We start from the raw sequence: 27,700 nt of genomic DNA on the forward strand, positions 1-27,700 counted from the left end.
GTAGAATGGGCTTTGATGGTAGCAGGAGCTTGAAGGCCAGCCTGTACATAAGCATGTGCAATCACCATTCTAATCCATCTGGCCAAGGTCTGCTTGTTAGCAGGCCAGCCATGTTTGTGAAAACCAAACAGTACAAAGAGAGAATCAGGCTTCCTAACGGAGGCTGTCCTCTTCACATAGATACGGAGAGCCCGTACCACATCCAAAGACCGCTCTATGGAGGATAAATCCGGAGAGACAAAGGCCGGAACCACAATCTCCTGGTTAAGGTGGAAAGAAGACACCACCTTAGGTAGATAACCAGGGCGCGTCCGAAGAACCGCTCGGTCACGGTGAAAAATCAGATAGGGGGACCTACAAGACAAGGCACCCAAATCTGATACCCGTCTAGCAGAGGCAATAGCCAGCAGAAACAAGACCTTGAGGGAAAGCCACTTAAGGTCTGCAGATCCAAGAGGTTCAAACGGAGACTCTTGCAAAGCCCCCAGAACCACCAACAAATCCCAAGGAGCCACAGGGAGGTTGAATCCATAAAACACCCTGAGTGAATGTATGAACATCAGGCAGAGTCGCAATTTTTCTCTGAAACCATACCGACAAGGCAGAAATATGAACCTTGAGGGAGGCCAGCCGAAGGCCCAAGTCCAAGCCCTGTTGTAGGAAGGCCAAAAGTTTGGCCGTACTAAACTTGTAAACGTCATGATTGTTAGATGCGCATCAAGCAAAGTAAGAATTCCAGACCCTATGGTAAATCCGAGTAGAAGCCGGCTTACGGGCCTTCAACATAGTTTGAATGACCGCCTCAGAAAATCCTTTGGCCCTCAGTACGGAAGCTTCAAGAGCCACGCCATCAAAGCCAGTCTAACCAAATCCTGGTAAACACAAGGGCCCTGAACGAGGAGGTCTGGTCGTTGCAGAAGCAGAAAAGGACGCTCTATTGAGAGAACCTGCAGGTCTGGGAACCAATGCCATCTGGGCCACACCGGAGCGAGTAGAAGTAGTATTCCTCCTTCTTGCTTGAACTTCCTTATCACCCTGGGCAGGAGTGACACCGGAGGGAACACGTACGGCAGCCGAAAGTTCTATGGAATTGCCAGTGCGTCCATGAACGCGGCTTGAGGATCCCTTGTCCTTGCTTCGAAGACAGGAACCTTGTGATTGTGTCGAGACGCCATCAGATCTACATCTGGTAGTCCCCACTGGTCCACTAGGAGTTGAAAGACATCCGGATGCAGGCTCCACTCTCCGGCATGTAGGTCCTGACGACTGAGGAAGTCCGCTTCCAAGTTTCGTACCCCCGGAATGAACACTGCCGATATGGATGGCAGATGGCGTTCCGCCCGACGAAGAATCTTTGACACTTCCAACAGTGCTATGCGGCTTCGGGTGCCGCCCTGATGATTTATGTACGCCACCGTGGTGGTGTTGTCTAACTGTTCTTGAATAGTCCTGTTCTGTAATAGAGGCAGGGCTAGTGTCAACGCATTAAACAGTGCCCGGAATTCCAGAATGTTTATCGGGAGGAGAGATTCCTCCCTGGTCCACCGACCCTGAAGAGAGTGTTGCGCCAACACTGCGCCCGAACCTGGCATCCGTCGTCAGAAGGACCCAGTTGGAGATCCAGAATGGACGACCCATGCTCAGTTGTTGGTCCTGCAGCCACCAGGTCAGTGACAGACGAACCTCCAGAGTCAAGGATATCATGTGAGACCTGATCCGGTGAGGCAGGCCGTCCTACTCGGAGAGAATTAACCTCTGCAGAGGGCGGTAATGAAATTGAGCGTACTCCACCATGTCGAAAGCTGACACCATGAGGCCTAGTACTTGCATCGCCTAGTGTATTGACACACGTGGGCGAGAGAGGAGGCATCTTATCCTGTCCTGAAGCTTCAAGACCTTGTCCGGAGACAAAAACAACCGCTGTTTGTGGGTGTCCAATAGTGCTCCCAGGTGCACCATGTTCTCAGCAGGAACCAGGGAAGACTTCTTCCAGTTGATGAGCCACCCGTGGGCTTGCATAAATTGGACAGTCAGTTCAGATACGGCAGGATCCTGATACCTTGACAGCAGAGTAGGGCCGTCATGACCGCCATAACCTTGGTAAAAACTCGAGGAGGCGAAGTCAGACCAAAAGGCAAGGCCTGGAATTGAAAATGTAGGTTGCCAATAGCAAACCGAAGGTATTGTTGATGTGACACTGCAATAAGTATATGCAGGTAAGCATCCTGTATGTCCAGGGATACCATATAGTACTTGGGTTCCAAGGCCAGAACAACAGAGCGAAGAGTTTCCATACAGAATTTGGAGACTTTCACAAATTTGTTCAAAGACTTGAGGTTGAGAATGGGCCGGGAAGATCCATACGGTTTCGGAACTAGGAACAGCGTTGAATAGAACCCCCTGCCTCTCTGAGCCAGAGGCACCAGCACTACCACTCCCGTGTCCAGGAGGGACTGTACCACCAGATAAAGTTTTTGCTTTTACCGGATCCAAAGGTACGTTTGTTGAGCAAAATTGGCGAAAGGGACATGTCTTGAAAGAGATTGCGTATCCGTGAGTGATGACTTCCCTTACCCAGGCGTCCGAAGAGGTCTGTGACCATACCTGGGCAAACCGTAGAAGTCGGCCTCCCACCCTGGGATCCCCCAGGGGGAGGCCCACCCCGTCATGCAGCAGGCTTGTCTGTTTTGGCAGCAGGCTGACGGGCAGCCCAGGCATGTTTAGGTTTTGGCTTAGTGGGTTTGGAAGTGCGAGCCTGTTTCGGGTACGCCTGACCCTTTACTTTACCTGGAGGTCGAAAATAACGAAAGGAAGTACTCTTAGTCTTCGGAGCCGAAGGAGTAGTACTAGGTAGACATGCAGTCTTAGCAGACGCTAAGTCAGCGACAATCTTGTTGAGATCTTCCCCAAAAAGAATGTTTCCCTTAAAAGAGATAACCTCCAAGGCCTTTTTCGAATCCAGATCTACAGACCAGGACCGCAACCAGAGGATCCGGCGAGCCAGAATAGACGTGGTAGACGCTTTGGCCGCTAGGATACCTGCATCCGATGCCGCTTCTTGAATATAATGAGAGGCTGTAACAATGTACGAAAGACACTGTTTAGCATTATCAGGAAAATTAGACGGTAATTCCGCTTCAACTTCCTGAACCCAGGCCTCTATAGCTTTAGCAGCCCAAGAGGATGCAATAGTAGGCCTATGCACAGCTCCAGCCAGAGTGTAAATGGACTTCAAGCAACCTTCCACACGTTTATCCGTCGGTTCCTTCAGAGAGGTGACGGTAGTGACAGGCAGAGCAGATGACAACACCAGACGTGCGACTTGAGAGTCCACCGGCGGCGGTGTTTCCCAATTTTTGCTTAACTCTGCAGCGAGGGGATAACGAGCTAGCATCTTTTTGGACAGGGAGAATTTCTTTCCTGGATATTCCCAGGATTCCTGACGTATGTCAACTAAATGGTCAGAATGTGGTAAGACTAACTTAGTAACCTTCTGACTCTTGAACTTATCTGGTTTCTTAGAGGTAGCCAGGGGTTCTTCGTCATCACAATTTGAAGAATTAGCCTGATGGCCTCTAAGAGGTCAGGAACATCCACTTGAGTCAGGGATTCCCCATCAGAAGCATCTGCATCAGTGTCTTAGGGGTCGGTATATGCGCCATCGTCATCAAATGAAGTATCTGTAACATGCGTAGATTGTGAGGATGTAATGGCCCGCTTAGATGACACTTGGTCTTAGGCAGACGAGGGATAGGATTTTGCATGGCCAAAGACTGATTTAATTGCTGTAACTGAGAGGACAGAGTATCTGTCCATGGCGGATTAACAGCAGGGACAATATGTGGCTGTAATGGCACAGGAGGTCCCATAGGGGGTGTAAGTCTAGTTACCAGCGTAGTCAGTAAATTAGAAAATGTAGCCCACGGCGGGTCATTAGTTGCCCCCGTTGTAGAAAACTGACTGAGGGGTACAAAACCCCCAGTACCTGAACCCTCAGCTGCAATATTTTCCTCAGAGACATCCATGGCATGAGCATTACAGCATGCAAGGTCAGCCACAGAATCCTCACCCTGCTGAGCTGACATTATACGAAAGCTTTACCGTAGGGTGAAAAAGTACAATAAAAGCAGACAAAATACCTGACAAAAATCCCCCTGGGTAGTGTGACTACAGGCAGAGCACACACGGAGGATTTAAGTGGCAAATGGTGACTGTAAAAAACAGAGAAAAATACCAATAAAGTGTATCCAGTGGGGTGTAGTATGGTATGCCGGCGGCCGGGCTCCCGGCGACCAGCATACCGGCGCCGGGAGCCCGACCGCCGGCATACCGGCAGCGTGGCGAGCGCAAATGAGCCTCTTGCGGGCTAGCTGCGCTCACCACACTGCGGGCACGGTTGCGTGCGTTTATTCTCCCTCCAAGGGGGTCGTGGACCCCCACGAGGGAGAATATGTGTCGGTATGCCGGGTGTCGGGATTCCGGCGCCGGTATACTGTTGCCGCGATCCCGACATTCGGCAACCAGAAGACCACCCATCCAGTGAGACCCTATATAATATGAAAAATAAGAATTTACTTACCGATAATTCTATTTCTCGGAGTCCGTAGTGGATGCTGGGGTTCCTGAAAGGACCAAGGGGGAATAGCGGCTCCGCAGGAGACAGGGCACAAAAGTTAAGCTTTAGGATCAGGTGGTGTGCACTGGCTCCTCCCCCTATGACCCTCCTCCAAGCCTCAGTTAGGATACTGTGCCCGGACGAGCGTACATAATAAGGAAGGATTTTGAATCCCGGGTAAGACTCATACCAGCCACACCAATCACACTGTACAACCTGTGATCTGAACCCAGTTAACAGTATGAAAACAGAGGAGCCTCTGAAAGATGGCTCACTACAACAATAACCCGATTTAGTTAACAATAACTATGTACAAGTATTGCAGATAATCCGCACTTGGGATGGGCGCCCAGCATCCACTACGGACTCCGAGAAATAGAATTATCGGTAAGTAAATTCTTATTTTCTCTATCGTCCTTGTGGATGCTGGGGTTCCCGAAAGGACCATGGGGATTATACCAAAGCTCCCAAACGGGCGGGAGAGTGCGGATGACTCTGCAGCACCGAATGAGAGAACTCCAGGTCCTCCTTAGCCAGGGTATCAAATTTGTAGGATTTTACAAACGTGTTCTCCCCCGACCACGTAGCCGCTCGGCAAAGTTGTAAAGCCGAGACCCCTCGGGCAGCCGCCCAAGATGAGCCCACCTTCCTTGTGGAATGGGCATTTACATATTTTTGGCTGTGGCAAGCCTGCCACAGAATGTGCAAGCTGAATTGTACTACAAATCCAACGAGCAATAGTCTGCTTAAAAGCAGGGGCACCCAGCTTGTTGGGTGCCTACAGGATAAAACAGCAAGTCAGATTTCCTGACTCCAGCCGACCTGGAAAACTATATTTTCAGGGCCCTGACAACATCCAGCAACTTGGAGTCCTCCAAGTCCCTAGTAGCCGCAGGTACCACAATAAGCTGGTTCAGGTGCAACGCTGACACCACCTTAGGGATAAACTGGGGACGAGTCCGCAGCTTTGCTCTGTCCGAATGGACAATCAGATATGGCTTTGTGAGACAAAGCCGCCAATTTTGACACTCGCCTGGCCGAGGCCAGGGCCAACATCATGGTCACTTTCCATGTGAGATATATCAAATCCACAGATTTGAGTGGTTTAAACCAATGTGATTTTTGGAATCCCCAAAACTACGTTGAGATCCCCCAGTGCCACTGGAGACATCAAAAGGGGTTGTATATGCAGTACTCCCTTAACAAACTTCTGGACTTCAGGAACTGAAGCCAATTCTTTCTGGAAGAAAATCGACAGGCCGAAATTTGAACCTTAATGGACCCCAATTTGAGGCCCATAGACACTCCTGTTTGCAGGAAATATAGGAATTAACCTAGTTGAAATTCTTCCGTGGAGCCTTCCTGGCCTCACACCATGGAACATATTTTCACCTAAACTGTGATAATGTTGTGCGGTCACCTCCTTCCTGGCTCTGACCAGGGTAGGGATGACCTCTTCCGGAATGCCTTTTTCCCTTAGGATCCGGCGTTCACCCGCCCCTGCGTCAACGCAGCTGCGGTAAGTCTTGGAACAGACATGATTCTTGCTGAATCAAGACCCTTCTTATCTCTTGAAGTTCCGGTTACCAAGTCCTTCTTGGCCAAACCGGAGCCACGAGTATAATTCTTACTCCTCTCCTTCCTATAATTCTCAATACCCTGGGTATGAGAGGCAGAGGAGGGAACACATACCCGACTGGTACACCCACGGTGTTACCAGAGCGACCCAGCTATTGCCTGAGGGTCTCTTGACCTGGCGCTTCAGTTGAGACGCCATCTTATGACCACCTTTGGTCTTTCCCAACGGTTTACAATCATGTGGAAACTTCCAGATGAAGTTCCCACTTTTCCGAGTGGAATTCATTCCTGCTGAGGAAATTCAGTTTTCCACTCCCGGAATGAACACTGCTGACAGTGTTATCACATGATTTTTCGCTCAGCGAGAAGTTCTTGCTGTCATTGCCCTCCTGCTTCTTGTGCCGCCCCGTCTGTTTACGTGGGCGACTGCCATGATGATGTCCGACCAGATCAGCACCGACTGACTTTGAAGCAGAGGTCTTCCTAGGCTCAGAGCATTGTAAATTGCTCTTAGCTCCAGTATATTCATGTGGAGAAAAAGTCTCCAGACTTGATCACACTCCTTGGAAATTTCTTCCCTGTGTGACTGCTTCCCAGCCTCTCAGGCTGGCATCCGTGGTCACCAGAACACAGTCCTGAATGCTGAATGTGCTGTCCTCTAGAAGATGAGCACTCTGCAGCCCCCACAGAAGAGACACCCTTGTCCTTGGAGACAGGATTATCTGCTGATGCATCTTAAGATGCGATCCGGACCATTCGTCCAGCAAATCCCCCTGAAAATTTTTTTTTTTTTTTTTGCGTGAGATCTGCCGAATGGAATTGCTTCGTAAGAAGCCACCATTTTTCCCAGGACTCCTGTGCATTGATGCACTGATACTTGGCCTGGTTTTAGGAGGTTTCTGACTAGTTCGGATAACTCCCTGGCTTTCTCCTCCAGGAGAAACACCTTTTTCTGGACTATGCCCAGAATCATTCCTAGGAACAGCAGACGTATCGTCGGAAAAACGCTGCGATTTTTGGAATATTTAGAATCCACTCGTGCTGTCGTAGAACTACTTTAGATAGTGCTATTCCGACCTCCAACTGTTCTCTGGACCTTTCCCTTTTCAGGATATCGTCCAAGTAAGGGATAATTAAGATGCCCTTTTCTTTTGAAGAGAGTCATCTTTTCGGCCATTACCTTGGTAAAGGCCCGGGGTGCCGTGGATAATTCAACGGCAGCGTCAGAAACTGATATTGACAGTTCTGTACCACGAACCATAGGTACCCTTGTTGAGAAGGGCAAATTTGGACATGTAGGTAATCCTTGATGTCCAGGGACACCATATAGTCCCCTTTTTTCCGGTTCGCTATCACTGTTCTGAGTGACTCCATCTTGATTTGAACCTTTGTATGTAAGTGTTCAAAGATTTCAGATTTAGAATATGTCTCACCAAGCCGTCTGGCTTCAGTACCACAATATAGTGTGGAAGACTAATACCCTTTTCCTTGATTGTAGGAGGGGTACTTTGATTATCACCTGCTGGAAATACAGCTTGTGAATTTTTTCCCAATACTGCCTCCCTGTCGGAGGAAGCCTTTGGTAAAGCAGACTTCAGGAACCTGCGAGGAAAAAATGTCTCGAATCTCCAAACTGTACCCCTGGGATAATACTTTGTACGATCTAGGGGTCAACTTGCGAGTGATCCCACTGCACGCTGAGACTCTTGAGACGACCCCCCACCTCACCTGAGTCAGCTTGCACGGCCCCAGCGTCCTGCTGAGGACTTGGCAGACTCGGTGGAGGGCTTCTGTTCCTGGAAAGGGGCTGCCTTCTGCAGTCTACTTCCCTTTCCTCTATGTCTGGGCAGATATGACTGGCCTTTTGCCCGCATGCCCCTATGGGAACGGAAAGATTGAGGCTGAAAAGACAGTGTCTTTTTCTGCTGAGATGTGACTTGGGGTAAAAAGGTTGGATTTCCCAGCTGTTGCCGTGGCCCCCAGGTCCGATGGACCGACCCCAAGTACCTCCTCTCCTTTATACGACCATACTTTCATGTGCCGTATGGGATCTGCATCACCTGACCACTGTCGTGTCCATAACATCTTCTGACAGATATGGACAACGCACTTATCTTGATGCCAGAGTGCAAATATCCCTCTGTGCATCTCGCATATATATATATATATATATAGACTGCATCCTATTAAATGCTCTATATCACTAAAATATTTTCAGTCAGGGAATCCGACCAAGCCAACCCAGCACTGCATTTCCAGGCTGAGACGATCGCTGGTCGCAGTATAACCACCGTATGTGTGTATATACTTTTTAGGATATTACTCCAGCTTCATATCAGCTGGCTCCTTGAGGGCGGCCGTATCTGGAGACGGTAACGCCACATGATAAGCGTGTGAGCGCCTTATCCACCCTAAGGGGTGTTTCCCAACGCGCCCTACCTTCTGGCGGGAAAAGGTATAACGCCAATATTTGCTATCGGGGTAAACCCACGCCTCATCACACACTTCATTTTATTTTATCTGATTCAGGAAAAACTACGGTAGTTTTTTCACTCCCACATAATACCCATCTTTGTGGTACTTGTAGTATCAGAAATATGTAACAACTCCTTCATTGCCCTTAACGTGTGGCCCTAATGAGGAATACGTTTGTTTATTCACCGTCGACACTGGATTCAGTGTCCGTGTCTGTGTCTGTGTCGACCGACTAAGGTAAACGGGCGTTTTAAACCCCTGACGGTGTTTTTGAGACGTCTGGACCGGTACTAATTGTTTGTCGGCCGTCTCATGTCGTCAACCGACCTTGCAGCGTGTTGACATTATCACGTAATTCCCTAAATAAGCCATCCATTCCGGTGTCGACTCCCTAGAGAGTGACATCACCATTACAGGCAATTGCTCCGCCTCCTCACCAACATCGTCCTCATACATGTCGACACACACGTACCGACACACAGCACACACACAGGGAATGCTCTGATAGAGGACAGGACCCACTAGCCCTTTGGAGAGACAGAGGGAGAGTTTGCCAGCACACACCAAAAACGCTATAATGATATAGGGACAACCTTATATAAGTGTTTTCCCTTATAGCATCTTTATATATATTTCTAACGCCAAATTAATGCCCCCCCTCTCTGTTTTAACCCTGTTTCTGTAGTGCAGTGCAGGGGAGAGCCTGGGAGCCTTCCCTCCAGCCTTTCTGTGAGGGAAAATGGCGCCGTGTGCTGAGGAGATAGGCCCCGCCCCTTTTTCGGCTGGCTCGTCTCCCGCTCTTTAACGGATTCTGGCAGGGGTTAAATATCTCCATATAGCCCCCGGAGGCTATATGTGAGGTATTTTTTTGCCAAAAAATAGGTTTACATTGCTTCCCAGGGCGCCCCCCCCCCAGCGCCCTGCACCCTCAGTGACTGCCGTGTGAAGTGTGCTGAGAGCAATGGCGCACAGCTGCAGTGCTGTGCGCTACCTTAAGAAGACTGAGGAGTCTTCTGCCGCCGATTCTGGACCTTCTTCTCTTTTCAGCATCTGCAAGGGGGCCGGCGGCGAGGCTCCGGTGACCATCCAGGCTGTACCTGTGATCGTCCCTCTGGAGCTAATGTCCAGTAGCCAAAGAAGCCAATCCATCCTGCACGCAGGTGAGTTCACTTCTTCTCCCCTAAGTCCCTCGTTGCAGTGATCCTGTTGCCAGCAGGACTCACTGTAAAATAAAAAACCTAAGCTAAACTTTTCTAAGCAGCTCTTTAGGAGAGCCACCTAGATTGCACCCTTCTCGGACGGGCACAAAAACCTAACTGAGGCTTGGAGGAGGGTCATAGGGGGAGGAGCCAGTGCACACCACCTGATCCTAAAGCTTAACTTTTGTGCCCTGTCTCCTGCGGAGCCGCTATTCCCCCTTGGTCCTTTCAGGAACCCCAGCATCCACAAGGACGATAGAGAAATAAGATTTTACTTACCGGTAAATCTATTTCTCATAGTCCATAAAGAGGATGCTGGGACTCCGTAAGGACCATGGGGAAGAGACGGGCTCCACATGAGATAGGGCACTTTAAGAAAGCTTTGGACTCTGGGTGTGCACTGGCTCCTCCCTCTATGCCCCTCATCCAGACCTCAGTTAGGGAAACTGCCCAGAGGAGATGGACAGTACGAGGAAGGATTTTTGTAAATCTAAGGGCGAGATCCATACCAGCCACACCAATCACACCGTATAACTTGTGATAAACTACCCAGTTAACAGTATGAACAACAACATAGCCACAGTTCAACCGATAAACTATAACATAACCCTTATGTAAGCAATAACTATATACAAGTCTTGCAGAAGAAGTCCGCACTTGGGACGGGCGCCCAGCATCCTCTACGGACTATGAGAAATAGATTTACCGGTAAGTAAAATCTTATTTTCTCTAACGTCCTTGAGGATGCTGGGACTCCGTAAGGACCATGGGGATTATACCAAAGCTCCCAAACGGGCGGGAGAGTGCGGATGACTCTGCAGCACCAATTGAGCAAACAGGAGGTCCTCCTCAGCCAGGGTATCAAACTTATAGAACTTTGCAAAGGTGTTAGACCCCGACCAAGTAGCTGCTCGGCACAACTGTAATGCAGAGACCCCTCGGGCAGCCGCCCAAGAAGAGCCCACTTTCCTAGTGGAATGGGCCTTAACCGATTTCGGTAACGGCAATCCTGCTGTAGAATGCGCCTGCTGAATCGTGTTACAGATCCAGCGAGCAATAGTCTGCTTTGAAGCAGGAGCGCCAACCTTGTTGGCCGCATACAGAACAAACAGAGCTTCAGTCTTCCTGATTCTAGCCGTTCTGGTCACATAAATCTTCAAAGCCCTGACCACATCCAGGGACTCGGAATCCTCCAAGTCCCGTGTAGCCACAGGCACGACAATAGGTTGGTTAATATGAAAAGATGAGACCACCTTTGGCAGAAATTGAGGACGAGTCCTCAACTCTGCCCTATCCACGTGAAAAACCAAGTATGGGCTTTTATGTGATAAAGCCGCCAATTCTGAAACACGTCTAGCCGAAGCTAATGCCAACAACATGACCACTTTCCACGTGAGGTATTTCAACTCCACAGTTTTGAGTGGTTCAAACCATGGTGACTTGAGGAAACGTAACACCACGTTAAGATCCCAAGGCGCCACCGGAGGCACAAAGGGAGGCAGAATATGCAGCACCCCCTTCACAAAAGTCTGTACTTCAGAAAGAGAGGCTAATTCCCTTTGAAAGAAAATGGATAAGGCCGAAATTTGGACCTTTATGGACCCTAATTTTAGGCCCAAAGTCACTCCTGTTTGAAGGAAGTGAAGCAGACGGCCCAAATGGAACTCCTCCGTAGGAGCAGCTCTGGCCTCACACCAAGAAACATATTTCCGCCATATACGGTGATAATGTTTTAACATCACGTCTTTCCTAGCCTTGATCAGGGTAGGAATGACTTCCTCCGGAATTCCTTTTTCCGCTAGGATCCGGCGTTCAACCGCCATGCCGTCAAACGCAGCCGCGGTAAGTCTTGGAGCAGACAGGGCCCCTGCCGCAGCAGGTCCTGCCTTAGAGGAAGAGGCCACGGATCTTCTGTGAGCATCTCCTGCAGATCCGGATACAAAGTCCTCCGTGGCCAATCTGGAACAATGAGGACTGTTCTGACCCTGCTCATTCTTATTATTCTCAACACTTTGGGTATGAGAGGAAGGAGAGGAAACACATAGACCGATCTGAACACCCAAGGTGTCACCAGAGCGTCTACCGCTACCGCCTGAGGGTCCCTTGACCTGGCGCAATACCGCTTTAGCTTTTTGTTGAGACGGGATGCCATCATGTCGATTTGAGGCAGTCCCCATCGATCCGTGATCTGTGCGAAGACTTCTTGATGAAGTCCCCACTCTCCCGGATGCAGGTCGTGCCTGCTGAGGAAAGTCCGCTTCCCAGTTGTCCACCCCCGGGATGAACACTGCTGATAGTGCGCTTACATGGCCTTCCGCCCAGCGTAGAATCCTGGTCGCTTCTGCCATGGCCACTCTGCTCCTAGTTCCGCCTTGCCGGTTTATATGAGCCACTGCCGTGACGTTGTCCGACTGAATCAGAACCGGTTTTCTCCGAAGCAATTCCTCCGCTTGACACAGGGCGTTGTATATGGCCCTCAACTCCAGGACATTGATGTGGAGACAAGTCTCTAGGTTTGACCAGAGACCTTGGAAATTTCTTCCCAGTGTTACTGCTCCCCAGCCTCGGAGGCTTGCGTCCGTGGTCACCAGGACCCAGTCCTGAATGCCGAACCTGCGACCCTCTAGCAGGTGAGCACTGTTCAGCCACCACAGGAGAGATACCCTGGTCCTGGGAGATAGGGTGATCCTTTGATGCATTCGTAAATGGGACCCGGACCACTTGTCCAAGAGGTCCCATTGAAAGGTCCTCGCATGGAACCTGCCGAAAGGGATGGCCTCGTATGAAGCCACCATCTTTCCCAGGACCCGCGTGCAATGATGCACTGCAACCTTTTTTTTTTGGGGGGGTGGGGGGGTTTAATAGGTTCCTGACCATGGCTATGAGCTCCTGAACCTTTTCGATCGGAAGAAAAACCTTTTTCTGGTCTGTGTCTAGAATCAGGCCCAAAAAGGTCAGACGCGTTGTAGGGACTAGCTGGGACTTCGGTATATTGAGAATCCAGCCGTGTATCTGCAACGTCTTCATGGACAGAGACACGCTGTCCAGCAACTTCTCCCGAGATCTCACCTTTATGAGGAGATCGTCCAAGTATGGGATAATTGTGACCCCCTGCCTGCGCAGGAGCACCATCATTTCCGCCATTACCTTGGTGAAAATCCTCGGGCCGTGGAAAGCCCAAACAGCAACGTCTGAAATTGGTAGTGACAGTCCTGCACTGCAAATCTCAGGAACGCCTGATGAGGGGGGAATATCGGAACATGAAGGTATGCATCCTTTATGTCCAGGGACACCATCCAATCCCCCCCCTCCCAGCTGGCGATGACCGCCCTGAGTGATTCCATCTTGAACTTGAACCTCTTCAAGGACAGGTTCAGAGATTTTAGGTTTAAAATGGGTCTGACCGAACCGTCCGGTTTCGGAACCACAAATAGGGTCGAGTAATATCCCTCTCCTTGCTGGAGATGAGGAACTGTGACAATCACCTGTTGAACATACAATTTTTGGATTGCCGCCAACACTAGCTCCCTCTCTGACGGGGAAGCCGGCAGAGCCGATTTGAAAAACCGGCGAGGAGGCAAGTCTTCGAATTCCAGACTGTATCCCTGAGAAACAATCTCTAATGCCCAGGGATCCACCTGCGAGTGAACCCAGACGTGGCTGAAAAACCGAAGACGAGCCCCCACTAGATCTGCCTCCCCCCGGGAAGCCCCAGCATCATACGGTGGACTTTGCAGAGGCAGGGGAGGACTTTTGCTCTTGGGAACTAGCTGTGTGCAGCTTCTTTCCCCTACCTTTCCCTCTGGCAACAAAGGAAGATCCCCGTACCTTTTTGTTTTTATTGGAACGAAAGGACTGCATTTGATAATGAGGTGCCTTTTTTGTATGCTGCGGGGGGACATAAGGTAAGAAATTCGACTTACCAGCCGTAGCCGTAGAGACAAGGTCCGAGAGGCCATCTCCAAACAACTCCTCCCCTTTGTAAGGCAAGGACTCCATATGCCGCTTTGAATCGGCATCTCCCGTCCACTGTCGGGTCCACAAGAGCCGCCTAGCAGAAATAGACATAGCATTTATTCTGGAGCTTAATAAACAAATGTCTCTCTGAGCATCTCTCATATACAAGGCAGCATCTCTGATATGCTCTATGGTCATTTGAATAGCATCTAAGGTGTCAATCTCCGTAGATAAGGAATCTGCCCATGCCACAACCGCACTACAAACCCAGGCCGACGCCATAGCCGGTCTAGCAATAGTACCTGAATGAGTGTAAATGTGCTTCAAGGTAATTTCCTGCCTACGGTCAGCAGGTTCCTTGAGGGAAGCCGTATCCTAAGAAGGCAGTGCCACCTTTTTGGACAAGCGTGTCAGCGCCTTATCTACTTTAGGTGAAGATTCCCAGCGTATCCTATCCGTTTGTGGAAAAGGATACGCCATAAGAATCCTTTTGGGAACTTGTGGTCTCCTATCCGGAGATTCCCAAGCCTTTTCGCACAATTCACTTAGTTCAAATGAGGATGGAAAGGTGACTTCAGGCTTTTTCCCTTTATACATGTGCACCCTCATGTCAGGGACCGGGGGTTCTTCAGTAATATGCAAAACCTCTTTAATGGCAATAATCATGTACCGAATACCTTTGCCACCTTCGGCTGTAATTTTGCATCTTCATAGTCGACACTAGAGTCAGTATCTGTGTCGGTATCTGTGTCATCGATCTGGGATATGGTGCGCTTCTGAGACCGCGAAGGGCCTGGCGCCACAGGGACAGGCATGGACTGGCTACCTGACTGATCCCTAGCTTCTGCCTTGTCTAACCTTTTATGCAATAGATTAGCATTTGTATTCAAGACATTCAGCATATCCACCCATTCCGGTGTCGGCATTGCCGACGGCGACATGACATTCAAGCACTCCCCCTCCACATTAAGCTAGCCTTCCTCGTCAAACATGTCGACACACGCGTACCGACACACTTCACACACACAGGGAACCCCTTTCTGAAGACAGTATCCCTGTCAAGGCCCTTTGGAGAGACAGAGAGAGAGTATGCCAGCACACACCCCAGCGCAATGATCCTGGAGCCCAACACAAAATGTTTTTCCCCAGCAGCGCTGTATAACATGTTATCCGCCAATTATGTGCCCCCCCCCCTCTCTTTTAAACACCCCTTCACCGTGTGTAAGCAGGGGAGAGTCCGGGTAGCTTCCTCTCAGCGGTGCTGTGGAGAGAAAATGGCGCTGGTGAGTGTGCTGAGGGAGAAGCCCCGCCCCCTCGGCGATAGGCTTCTGTCCCCCTCGAACTTACAAAAATATGGCGGGGGCTCTTTTATATACATGTACAGTGCCCACCTGTACATGTATATTGTCTTTTGCCATAAGAGGTGTTTATATTGCTGCCCAGGGCACCCCCCCCTGCGCCCTGCACCCTTTACAGTGACCGGAGTGTGTGAGGTGTATGGGAGCAATGACGCACAGCTGCAGTGCTGTGCGTTACTTCCGTGAAGCTGAAGGCTTCTGCCGCCTGACAACTTTTGTCTTCTTTTCTTCTTGCTCTGTGAGGAGAACGGCGGCGCGGCTCCGGGGGTGGACACCCAGTAAGAACCTGCGTTCACCCCCTCTGGAGCTAATGGTGTCCAGTAGCCGAGGAAGCAGAGTCTATCTTAGACAAGAAGGTCTGCTCCTCTCTCCTCAGTCACTCGATGCAGGGAGCCTGTTGCCAGCAGTGCTCCCTGTGAAAAAGTAGAGAAAAAATCCAAACAAAAATGCTTTTAGGCAGAGAACTCAGGAGAGCTCTCTGCAGTGCACCCATCCTGCTCTGGGCACAGTGTAAAACTGAGGTCTGGAGGAGGGGTATAGAGGGAGGAGCCAGTGCACACCCAGAGTCCAAAGCTTTCTTAAAGTGCCCTATCTCCTGCGGAGCCCGTCTATTCCCCATGGTCCTTACGGAGTCCCAGCATCCTCAAGGACGTTAGAGAAAACTTTGACACACTTAGCCCCCTCAGGGTACAGAATATAGGGATAGCAATATATGTGAGATACACGGAATGGAAATCACACAGCAGCTAATGGCACACACACAGTCACATGTACTATGCAGAAATGATCACAAACAACAATAAAACTGCACTGGACTAGCAATACTAAGTAACTGCACTGCTTAAGTAAAGCTAATTAGATATATAGATATAACAATGCACAGTAAAGACTGGATGTATATCACAGGGTACTTGTACTAAATATCCCTGACAGTATGCACTTGTTCTTAACTAACACTGTCTAAAGACATGTAGAATACTTGTGTCCTGTAAGTGCACAGCGCTGATGATGCAGGCGGCTTTACAGAGGAGACTTTGCCCAGCAGTCCCAGATCAGCGCAGCTGTGTGTGTAATGGCGCCACAAACGCTGACAGGGAGTAAGGGAGACAGAGAGATGCAGCTCCAGGGCGGGAACATTAGCAGGAAATGGCACCCTGGGGCTGGGGGAAGGGCTACAGATCAGAGCCTTATCCCCTTGCTGGACTTCACCACCGGGTACTGCGGGCCTTAGAAAATGGATTCTGTACAGAATCCGACCTGTGCCCTTGCCCTGGTGGTCTAGTGGGGTCCCTGCACGGCCACAGTGTCCACACCAGCACGCGCGGTCCATCTGCAGCGGGTCCCTTCTGGGGGACCCTCTATCCTCCTCCTGAATGCGGCCACGTGATCCCAGAGAGCAGCGGCAGTGTGTGTGCCCTATTCGAAGAACCGGAGCCCTCTGCTATAGTTACCCGGCAACCAGGGCGCGGGAGTGTACAGCACCGCTGGGGGAGGTGAGGGAGCTGCAGTATATGTCAGAAATGACATTAAAGCACTTTTAAGTGCCTGTGCTGCAGCCCTTGAAGTCTTTTGTTGTCTTAAAAAGCTCTTTTCAGGGCTGCCTAGCGCAGCCCTCCCTGTTAGCTGCCTGCACTGCAGGCACCAACTTACAAACTGAGCTCCTGTGCACGGAGGCGGGGTTATAGAGGAGGCGGCGCTAAACATCCTGGGAACAGTCAAAGCTTTTAGCCTGTTGGTGCCTCGGATCAAGATCCAACTCTACACCCCAATGTTATCTCTATGGAACCCCAGTGTACCCCGCTGCAGAAATAGAGGTTATTTTTTAATACAATACAATTATTAATTTCCATGTGCATCAACAATACAAATTCTCTCTTTTCTCCAAACCCATCAGTGATAGCTTATCCAGAGCCCTTCATCTGACCAAGGAAGCCAGTTGAAAGATTCCGCTTTGTGAACTCATTTGGAATATCTTGTACTGTTCCCCTGCCGGAAGATACTGCCTAGTTACCAGCTTCAGGAAGATTCAGCATGGATTACCAGTACAGGAAGATCCCAAACAGTTCCCTGCGGAAAGATTCATTCTGGTTCCCAGACCATGTCCATGTGCACCCTGTCAGCTTCTAATCAGCTGCTGCCCGTGTCTGTCCCAGGAATCCAGTCATCCAGTGAAGCTAAGTGCTGGTTAATATGACATTTATCTGCCGCCGAGCCATATTATTGTGAAGGTGCCAAGTTTACACCCTTTGGCTATTACCCATCCTTTCCATCTGTGTGGGTATCCTAGTGACTAATATAGTGATTGCTCCACAAGCAATCGCGTTATTTCTGGTGGTTTACCATCAGTTTCTGTACCCTGTTAGTCGTTAGGATTTAGTCTAAATCTGCCTTATCCGCTCCTGCCACCTCACACCACTGTACAAATCCTGTGGTTCCCTGCTGGCTTTATTAGCTCTTACTGTTCAGAGCTTAAGACCAGGGGGTGGCTTAAGTACCGGTGTGCCTGCATGCACTAAGGGAACAGCTGGTCACTGCTATTGGTGAAGACCCTCCAGTGAGGGACTCTAAAGGTCCATACACACTAGATGACGTCGTTCTGTGAGCGACGTCATCTAGTGTTTACCCTCCCAGCCGGGCGTTCGGCGGCTGCCCGTACACACTGAGCGATATGACCGCTCATATTGTTTAGTGACGTCACGCAGCCACCGGCCGTGCATGCAAGCTTCTGGATGACAGTCCAGATTGAGCTGCATGCACTGCCGACAGCGACAATCGTTGCCGACCAGTGGGTCCGCGCATCGATCGTCGCTGGTGGCATACACATGTGTATGGACTATAAGAGCTCACACTGCTGTGCAGGGTTCCCTAACAACATGCTGATAAAATACCAAGACTTGGGTTTGCTCGATGAGTTGAAATGTGCACTTTCTGAATTCTAATTTTGACCATATCCCCGAAAATGTTGGTAATGTAAGTGTGGAGCTGGGGGAAAGAATGAATCAAGATATCAAGGAGATGGAACGCAGATATCAGGGTAGGTGGAATGTCAACACGATTGAGGACTACTTTTGGATGCTGCACAGAGAAGAGCTGCAAGCTATCTACAAGAGATAAAATACCAAAAGGAGCTTTGAAGGGAAAAGGAAAAGGAAGTGTAAGGACTTATAAACATTCATAAAACGATTTTACATTTTTTTTTACGTAAAAATGGATGTCTATCAATAATTTTGTGCATAAACTATTTTAATTTTATTTTTTTAAATAAATGTTTGGACCAGAATATGTATTATTATGCTATTTTAACCTTGCATGATAGAGAAATCTGTACTCATATTACAAATCAGCATGCCAAAAACAATCAGTCATAAAATTGCAATTTTAATTGACCCCAATTTTGCAAGCCTGTGTTTAATTCGAATCTAAAAATTGTCTTGCCTTGAACACTTTGGATCTTGCCAGGTTTAAAACAGTAATAACTGCTTTACAATTCTGTCCCTTAATCTGGCAAATGATATTATTGAATTTCACTAACATTCGTTTCCAATGTTCCAGTTCAATTAAAGGACCAGAATAGTCAGTTTCCTTTCGTATCTGTTGACTTTCAATAAGAACCTGCATTTAAGAAAGATACATAACTAAATTTACACTGCAAATCATTTACAAACCTAAACTTGCTAATGGGAATAATGGACCTTTACATATCAACATGCTGTGTAAGCTGTCACCAAGCTAGTTCTAGTGGTACCAGTAGAGTAATCTGGCAGCCATGAGATGCTGATTCTTATAGTCCACAACAGGCTATACTGTATGCTCTGGCAATCACAGTCATCCTGGTGCATGTAGCCCACAATTGACAGCATACTATGGCAGCCAAGAGAATGCTGGGCTTCTTTATATCCAGAAATGGAAGCATGCAGTGGTGATATAAACATGCTGGTGTTTGTCAAAAGACATTCTTAACAGTGCACACCTACAGTATGAATTGCAGCCTGTGGCACCAAGATGGGAGTCTCCACAACCACTCCACAAATAAATCTATTAATAAAACAAATGTCCCACACTGGCACAATATCTGTCTCAATGTTCCCTCCAAAATAAATGAAGAAGGTTGGTATTAGATTATGTCAATAGTACCCTAATATGCAGTTTCCCTGTTGTACTGTGACCTGCCCAGCCTAGCATGTTGATTCATTACTCTTTGTTCAATCACAACCTGCATTTTGGCAAAATACATTGTGAGGAAATGAGAAGTCTGAGAAAATTAACAAAACCTGTTGAATATTTACTTTTTAGCCCCATGTCCCCCTATATAACTATCTGCATTCAGTATATGTGTTTGTTCATTCTCCATATCATGTTAATGCTCACACCCATACTGTGTTTGAACTATCATTAATATTGGTAATCTATACCATTGTGTTATGTTATCGGTTACACTCTAGGTAATTTATTCATGTTAGCCCTAGTTTTCTCGTTTATTTACACCACAAGGTTGTGTCATTTGAGATTACATTGTCCCTTTTGCTTACTCCCTGTTGTTTAACAGTGAGATACTACAAGCCAGACAGTCAGAAGTCAGTACTAGCAGGATGTCATTTGACAGATGACAATTGAGGGGAGGTAGTAGGGGCTGGATATTGCACCCCACCAATCTGAACCTTTTGTAACTTACCTGGAGAGGGTGATCCCATGGAGGGATAAGTAGTGTGATAAAGGTGGGATGTTGTAAGGGCTGGAGAGAGATGCTCTGCTCCAAGGTTAAAGAAGTGTTCTGTCAGGGGTTCGTGTGGGAACTGTCGTTTTAGATTTTATTACTGAAGAGTGCCAAACTATTTCTCACCCATTGTGATCAATAAACCACTGTTGGTTTTCATCTACCACCGTGCCTGAGCGATTTGCAACCCCGTCTCTTCACATTTATCGTGACAGTTACACTACACTATATGAAATCAGCCTTTATACAGTACATCTAAAGTTCCTAATGTTACTAGTGCCGATTTTGGCTTGCTCCATAAATTATATGTCTCAGCAGTCACTATTTTGGTGAGAGCATAACAATTCTTGTACCTACAGTACGTATATACAGTATCAGTGTGACCTCACAGAAGCACCACCCAGACACTCTTCTGCAATTTACAGCCCGTCTATACCCCATGGTCCTTACGGAGTCCCCAGCATCCTCTAGGACGTAAGAGAAAATAAATTAGTGTGAAGCGAGTCTTCAAAATATGTTACTTGCATTCATTTTACACTAGTTATGATCACTATTTAGTCATTTACATAAGAGTCACATTTGTTCATCACTGCTCCATGTAAGGGACCAAAGTGTTATTTTATGACACTAGGGTTACATTGAGAGGAGTGTTGCTGTTAACAAATCAAGCAAACCAATGTCTTTACAGTACGTGATACTTAATAACAGTTACTCTGTATTAGTAGTTGTCAAATAATAAGAATTTACTTACCGATAATTCTATTTCTCGGAGTCCGTAGTGGATGCTGGGGTTCCTGAAAGGACCATGGGGAATAGCGGCTCCGCAGGAGACAGGGCACAAAAGTAAAGCTTTCCGATCAGGTGGTGTGCACTGGCTCCTCCCCCTATGACCCTCCTCCAAGCCAGTTAGGTACTGTGCCCGGACGAGCGTACACAATAAGGGAGGAATTTTGAATCCCGGGTAAGACTCATACCAGCCACACCAATCACACCGTACAACTTGTGATCTAAACCCAGTTAACAGTATGATAACAGCGGAGCCTCTGAAAAGATGGCTCACAACAATAATAACCCGATTTTTGTAACTATGTACAAGTATTGCAGATAATCCGCACTTGGGATGGGCGCCCAGCATCCACTACGGACTCCGAGAAATAGAATTATCGGTAAGTAAATTCTTATTTTCTCTATCGTCCTAGTGGATGCTGGGGTTCCTGAAAGGACCATGGGGATTATACCAAAGCTCCCAAACGGGCGGGAGAGTGCGGATGACTCTGCAGCACCGAATGAGAGAACTCCAGGTCCTCCTTAGCCAGGGTATCAAATTTGTAGAATTTAGCAAACGTGTTTGCCCCTGACCAAGTAGCTGCTCGGCAAAGTTGTAAAGCCGAGACCCCTCGGGCAGCCGCCCAAGATGAGCCCACCTTCCTTGTGGAATGGGCATTTACATATTTTGGCTGTGGCAGGCCTGCCACAGAATGTGCAAGCTGAATTGTATTACACATCCAACTAGCAATAGTCTGCTTAGAAGCAAGAGCACCCAGTTTGTTGGGTGCATACAGGATAACAGCAAGTCAGTTTTCCTGACTCCAGCCGTCCTGGAACATATTTTCAGGGCCCTGACAACATCTAGCAACTTGGAGTCCTCCAAGTCCCTAGTAGGTGCAAGGCACCACAATAAGCTGGTTCAGGTGAAACACTGACACCACCTTAGGGAGAGAACTGGGGACGAGTCCGCAGCTCTGCCCTGTCCGAATGGACAAACAGATATGGGCTTTTTTGAGAAAAAACCACCAATTTCACACTCGCCTGGTCCAGGCCAGGGCCAAGAGCATGGTCACTTTTCATGTGAGATGCTTCAAATCCACAGATTTGACTGGTTTTAAACCAATGTGATTTGAGGAATCCCAGAACTACATTGAGATCCCACAGTGCCACTGGAGGCACAAAAGGGGGTTGTATATGCAATACTCCCTTGACAAACTGCTGGACTTCAGGAACTGAAGCCAATTCTTTCTGGAAGAAAATCGACAGGGCCGAAATTTGAACCTTAATGGACCCCAATTTGAGGCCCATAGACACTCCTGTTTGCAGGAAATGCAGGAAACGACCGAGTTGAAATTTCTTTGTGGGGCCTTCCTGGCCTCACACCACGCAACATATTTTCGCCACATGTGGTGATAATGTTGTGCGGTCACCTCCTTTCTGGCTTTGACCAGGGTAGGAATGACCTCTTCCGGAATGCCTTTTTCCCTTAGGATCCGGCTTTCCACCGCCATGCCGACAACGCAGCCGCGGTAAGTCTTGGAACAGACATGGTACTTGCTGAAGCAAGTCCCTTCTTAGCGGCAGAGGCCATAAGACCTCTGTAAGCATCTCTTGAAGTTCCGGGTACCAAGTCCTTCTTGGCCAATCCGGAGCCATGAGTATAGTTCTTACTCCTCTACGTCTTATAATTCTCAGCACCTTAGGTATGAGAAGCAGAGGAGGGAACACATACACCGACTGGTACACCCACGGTGTTACCAGAACGTCCACAGCTATTGCCTGAGGGTCTCTTGACCTGGCGCAATACCTGTCCCGTTTTTTGTTCAGACGGGACGCCATCATGTCCACCTTTGGTATTTCCCAACGGTTTACAATCATGTGGAAAAAACTTCCCGATGAAGTTTCCACTCTCCCGGGTGGAGGTCGTGCCTGCTGAGGAAGTCTGCTTCCCAGTTTCCATTCCCGGGATGAAACACTGCTGACAGTGCTATCACATGATTTTCCGCCCAGCGAAAAGTCCTTGCAGTTTTTGCCATTGCCCTCCTGCTTCTTGTGTCGCCCTGTCTGTTTACGTGGGCGACTGCCGTGATGTTTTTCCCACTGGATCAATACCGGCTGACCTTGAAGCAGAGGTCTTGCTAAGCTTAGAGCATCATAAATTTACCCTTAGCTCCAGTATATTTATGTGGAGAAAAGTCTCCAGACTTGATCACACTCCCTGGAAATTTTTTCCTTGTGTGACTGCTCCCCAGCCTCTCGGGCTGGGCTCCGTTGTCACCAGCATCCAATCCTGAATGCCGAATCTGCGGCCCTCTAGAAGATGAGCACTCTATAACCACCACAGGAGAGACACCCTTGTCCTTGGATATAGGGTTATCCGCTGATGCATCTGAAGATGCGATCCGGACCATTTGTCCAGCAGATCCCACTGAAAAGTTCTTGCGTGAAATCTGCCGAATGGAATTGCTTCGTAGGAAGCCACCATTTTTACCAGGACCCTTGTGCAATGATGCACTGTTTTTAGGAGGTTCCTGACTAGCTCGGATAACTCCCTGGCTTTCTCTTCCGGGAGAAACACCTTTTTCTGGACTGTGTCCAGAATCATCCCTAGGCACAGCAGACGTGTCGTCGGGATCAGCTGCGATTTTGGAATATTTAGAATCCACCCGTGCTGTTGTAGCAGTATCCTAGATAGTGCTATTCCGACCTCCAACTGTTCCCTGGACTATGCCCTTATCAGGAGATCGTCCAAGTAAGGGATAATTAAGACGCCTTTTCTTCGAAGAAGAATCATCATTTCGGCCATTACCTTGGTAAAGACCCGGGGTGCCGTGGACAATCCAAACGGCAGCGTCTGAAACTGATAGTGACAGTTCTGCACCACGAACCTGAGGTACCCTTAGTGAGAAGGGCAAATTTGGGACATAGAGGTAAGCATCCCTGATGTCCCGGGACACTATATAGTCCCCTTCTTCCTGGTTCGTTATCACTGCTCTGAGTGACTCCATCTTGATTTGAACCTTTGTAAGTGTTCAAAAAATTTTTTAGAATAAGTCTCACCTAGCCTTCTGGCTTCAGTACCACAATATAGTGTGGAATAATACCCCTTTTCTTGTAGTAGGAGGGGTAATTTAATTATCACCTGCTGGGAATACAGCTTGTGAATTTTTTCCCATACTGCCTCCTTGTCGGAGGGAGACCTTGGTAAAGCAGACTTCAGGAGCCTGCGAAGGGGAAACGTCTCGACATTCCAATCTGTACCCCTGGGATACTACTTGTAGGATCCAGGGGTCCTGTACGGTCTCAGCGCCATGCTGAGAACTTGTCAGAAGCGGTGGAACGCTTCTGTTCCTGGGAATGGGCTGCCTGCTGCAGTCTTCTTCCCTTTCCTCTATCCCTGGGCAGATATGATCTTATAGGGACGAAAGGACTGAGGCTGAAAAGACGGTGTCTTTTTCTGCAGAGATGTGACTTAGGGTAAAAACGGTGGATTTTCCAGCAGTTGCCGTGGCCACCAGGTCCGATGGACCGACCCCAAATAACTCCTCTTCCTTTATACGGCAATACACCTTTGTGCCGTTTGGAATCTGCATCACCTGACCACTGTCGTGTCCATAACATCTTCTGGCAGTTATGGACATCGCATTTACTCTTGATGCCAGAGTGCAAATATCCCTCTGTGCATCTCGCATATATAGAAATGCATCCTTTAAATGCTCTATAGTCAATAAAATACTGTCCCTGTCAAGGGTATCAATATTTTTAGTCAGGGAATCCGACCAAGCCACCCCAGCTCTGCACATCCAGGCTGAGGCGATCGCTGGTCGCAGTATAACACCAGTATGTGTGTATATACTTTTTATGATATTTTCCAGCCTCCTGTCAGCTGGTCCTTGAGGACGGCCCTATCTATAGACGGTACCGCCACTTGTTTTTATAAGCGTGTGAGCGCCTTATCCACCCTAAGGGGTGTTTCCCAACGCGCCCTAACTTCTGGCGGGAAAGGGTATGCCGCCCATAATTTTCTATCGGGGGGAACCCACGCATCATCACACACTTTATTTAATTTATCTGATTCAGGAAAAACTATGGTAGTTTTTTCACATCCCACATAATACCTTCTTTTGTGGTACTTGTAGTATCAGAAATATGTAACACCTCCTTCATTGCCTTTAACGTGTGGCCCCAATAAGGAATACGCTTGTTTATTCACCGTCGACACTGGATTCAGTGTCCCTGTCTGTGTCGACCGACTAAAGTAAACGGGCGTTTTAAAACCCCTGACGGTGTTTTTGAGACGTCTGGACCGGTACTAATTGTTTGTCGGCCGTCTCATGTCGTCAACCGACCTTGCAGCGTGTTGACATTATCACGTAATTCCCTAAATAAGCCATCCATTCCGGTGTCGACTCCCTAGAGAGTGACATCACCATTACAGGCAATTGCTCCGCCTCCTCACCAACATCGTCCTCCTACATGTCGACACACACGTACCGACACACAGCACACACACAGGGAATGCTCTGATAGAGGACAGGACCCACTAGCCCTTTGGAGAGACAGAGGGAGAGTTTGCCAGCACACACCAAAAACGCTATAATTATATAGGGACAACCTTATATAAGTGTTTTCCCTTATAGCATCTTTTTTATATATTTCTAACGCCAAATTAGTGCCCCCCCTCTCTGTTTTAACCCTGTTTCTGTAGTGCAGTGCAGGGGAGAGTCTGGGAGCCTTCCCTCCAGCCTTTCTGTGAGGGAAAATGGCGCTGTGTGCTGAGGAGATAGGCCCCGCCCCTTTTTCGGCGGCCTCGTCTCCCGCTCTTAACGGATTCTGGCAGGGGTTAAATATCTCCATATAGCCTCCGGAGGCTATATGTGAGGTATTTTTAGCCAAAATAGGTATTCATTTGCCTCCCAGGGCGCCCCCCTCCCAGCGCCCTGCACCCTCAGTGACTGCCGTGTGAAGTGTGCTGAGAGGAAAATGGCGCACAGCTGCAGTGCTGTGCGCTACCTTTAGAAGACTGAGGAGTCTTCTGCCGCCGATTCTGGACCTTCTTACTTCAGCATCTGCAAGGGGGCCGGCGGCAAGGCTCCGGTGACCATCCAGGCTGTACCTGTGATCGTCCCTCTGGAGCTGATGTCCAGTAGCCAAGAAGCCAATCCATCCTGCACGCAGGTGAGTTCACTTCTTCTCCCCTAAGTCCCTCGTTGCAGTGATCCTGTTGCCAGCAGGACTCACTGTAAAATAAAAAACCTAAGCTAAACTTTTCTAAGCAGCTCTTTAGGAGAGCCACCTAGATTGCACCCTTCTCGGCCGGGCACAAAAATCTAACTGGCTTGGAGGAGGGTCATAGGGGGAGGAGCCAGTGCACACCACCTGATCGGAAAGCTTTACTTTTGTGCCCTGTCTCCTGCGGAGCCGCTATTCCCCATGGTCCTTTCAGGAACCCCAGCATCCACTAGGACGATAGAGAAATTTGGACTTTTCAATGATATGTGTCAGAAAGATTAGGAATGTAATGTATAACTGAAATAAGTGCTCAAATTCTGCCATACAAAGCATTTTTTGTGTCATTTTACCTGTTCTATCTGCTTGTACCACACCATTAGTGCTGCTTCGCATTTAGTGACCATTTGTGAATCTGCAGCTGCAGCCATCATACCCTGAAAAGACTGCAGTGCGGAGAAGTTAATAAACTCAACTGCTCTCAGCTGGACAGCTTCAGCAATGCTTACTTTAGCATCTGATAACAGAAGAGAAAAAGTGCTAGAGTTTTATTTTCAACCTTTGCAGCCACTAATATTGACAACATTACAATAAGCCACACTGGTGCAGATTCAGAGTTGCTCATTTTGCGGCTGGATTCACTGCAGTTGTATTTACGCCCTTTTCTGAGATGTACACATTTCAACAGCAGCTTCACTTATAGATGAATGGATGCAAATGGATGGTAAATGTGCACTTGCATGTATGCTATGTTGAGTGGGGGGGTGTCGCGGGCATATAGACGGAATTGTGGGCTAGTGAGAGCTGTGTGTACAAAGAAATCTATTTTCATACAGATCTCTTACATCAGATATAGAGCTGGTGCAACTGTGTGCTGATAATGATGACAGCTATTTGAACAAGCCGGGCACAAAGGGGAGCTGCAGAAACCTAGATATGTAAGCACTGCATGCAGGCCAATATCTGCATGTAGTTCTGTGCACACAATGCAAGTGTAGATGCCGCCGATTTGCATGCAACTCTGAATCAGACCCATTCTCTGGAAATGTATATAATAACATTTAGTGTTACTTAGCTTACAGTGAATCACATTCATACACATTTTTGTAACAATTGTAAAGCTATTAATAAGTATTCTCTAAGCCTGTGGCATACTGTATTACAGAATAATGGTGCAGCAACTACTGTTTGTCTAACTTTAAACACCTAGAAGTCCAGGCGCATTTATTTCTGCATCATGGGTCACATTGCAAGATGAGTTTACAGGGTTCACTACGGCTGGCCGGCGGTCGGGCACCCGGCGACCAGCATACCGGCGCCGGGAGGCCGACCGCCGGCTTACCGACAGTGTGGCGAGCGCAAATGAGCCCCTTGCGGGCTCGCTGCGCACGCCACGCTACGGGCACGGTGGCGCGATTTTATTCTCCCTCTATGGGGGTCGTGGACCCCCACGAGGGAAAATAAGTGTCGGTATGCCGGCTGTCGGGCTCCCGGCGCCGGTATACTGAGCGCCGGGAGCCCGACCGCCGGCATACAGAAGACCACCCGAGTTTACATATTGGGGCTGATTTAAAATTAGGAGCAAATAAAAAATGAGCAAAAAAGGAACAATTTTCTTTTTTGCCTTCAAGGAAGGTACCAACCACTTTTCCATGTAACAAACAAATACTGGACAACTTTGTTTTTGCAGTGAAAATAGGATTTTAATTACCTACCGGTAAATCCTTTTCTCGTAGTCCATAAGGGATACAGGGGTTTACTTAGTATGATGGGTATAAATGGGGTCCAAAGGAGCTGGTGCATTTTA

The 27,700-nt window shown here is 48.4% G+C and overlaps 1 protein-coding gene across 1 annotated transcript in view; it reads right to left on the reverse strand.

Annotated features, from left to right (window-relative positions):
* The window catches only part of DNAH8 (dynein axonemal heavy chain 8), a 1,853,457-nt gene that overhangs the window by 1,523,217 nt on the left and 302,540 nt on the right, over positions 1 to 27,700 (reverse strand). Inside the window, exons 7-8 of the mRNA XM_063918852.1 lie at positions 26,247 to 26,410; positions 18,618 to 18,794 (exon numbers count right to left, since the gene is read on the reverse strand). Of these exons, the coding sequence (XP_063774922.1) occupies positions 18,618 to 18,794; positions 26,247 to 26,410 (341 nt within the window). The remainder of the gene's footprint in view (positions 1 to 18,617; positions 18,795 to 26,246; positions 26,411 to 27,700) is intronic.

The sequence above is a fragment of the Pseudophryne corroboree genome, chromosome 4 (genome assembly GCF_028390025.1).
Source record: "Pseudophryne corroboree isolate aPseCor3 chromosome 4, aPseCor3.hap2, whole genome shotgun sequence".
Lineage (NCBI taxonomy): Eukaryota > Metazoa > Chordata > Amphibia > Anura > Myobatrachidae > Pseudophryne > Pseudophryne corroboree.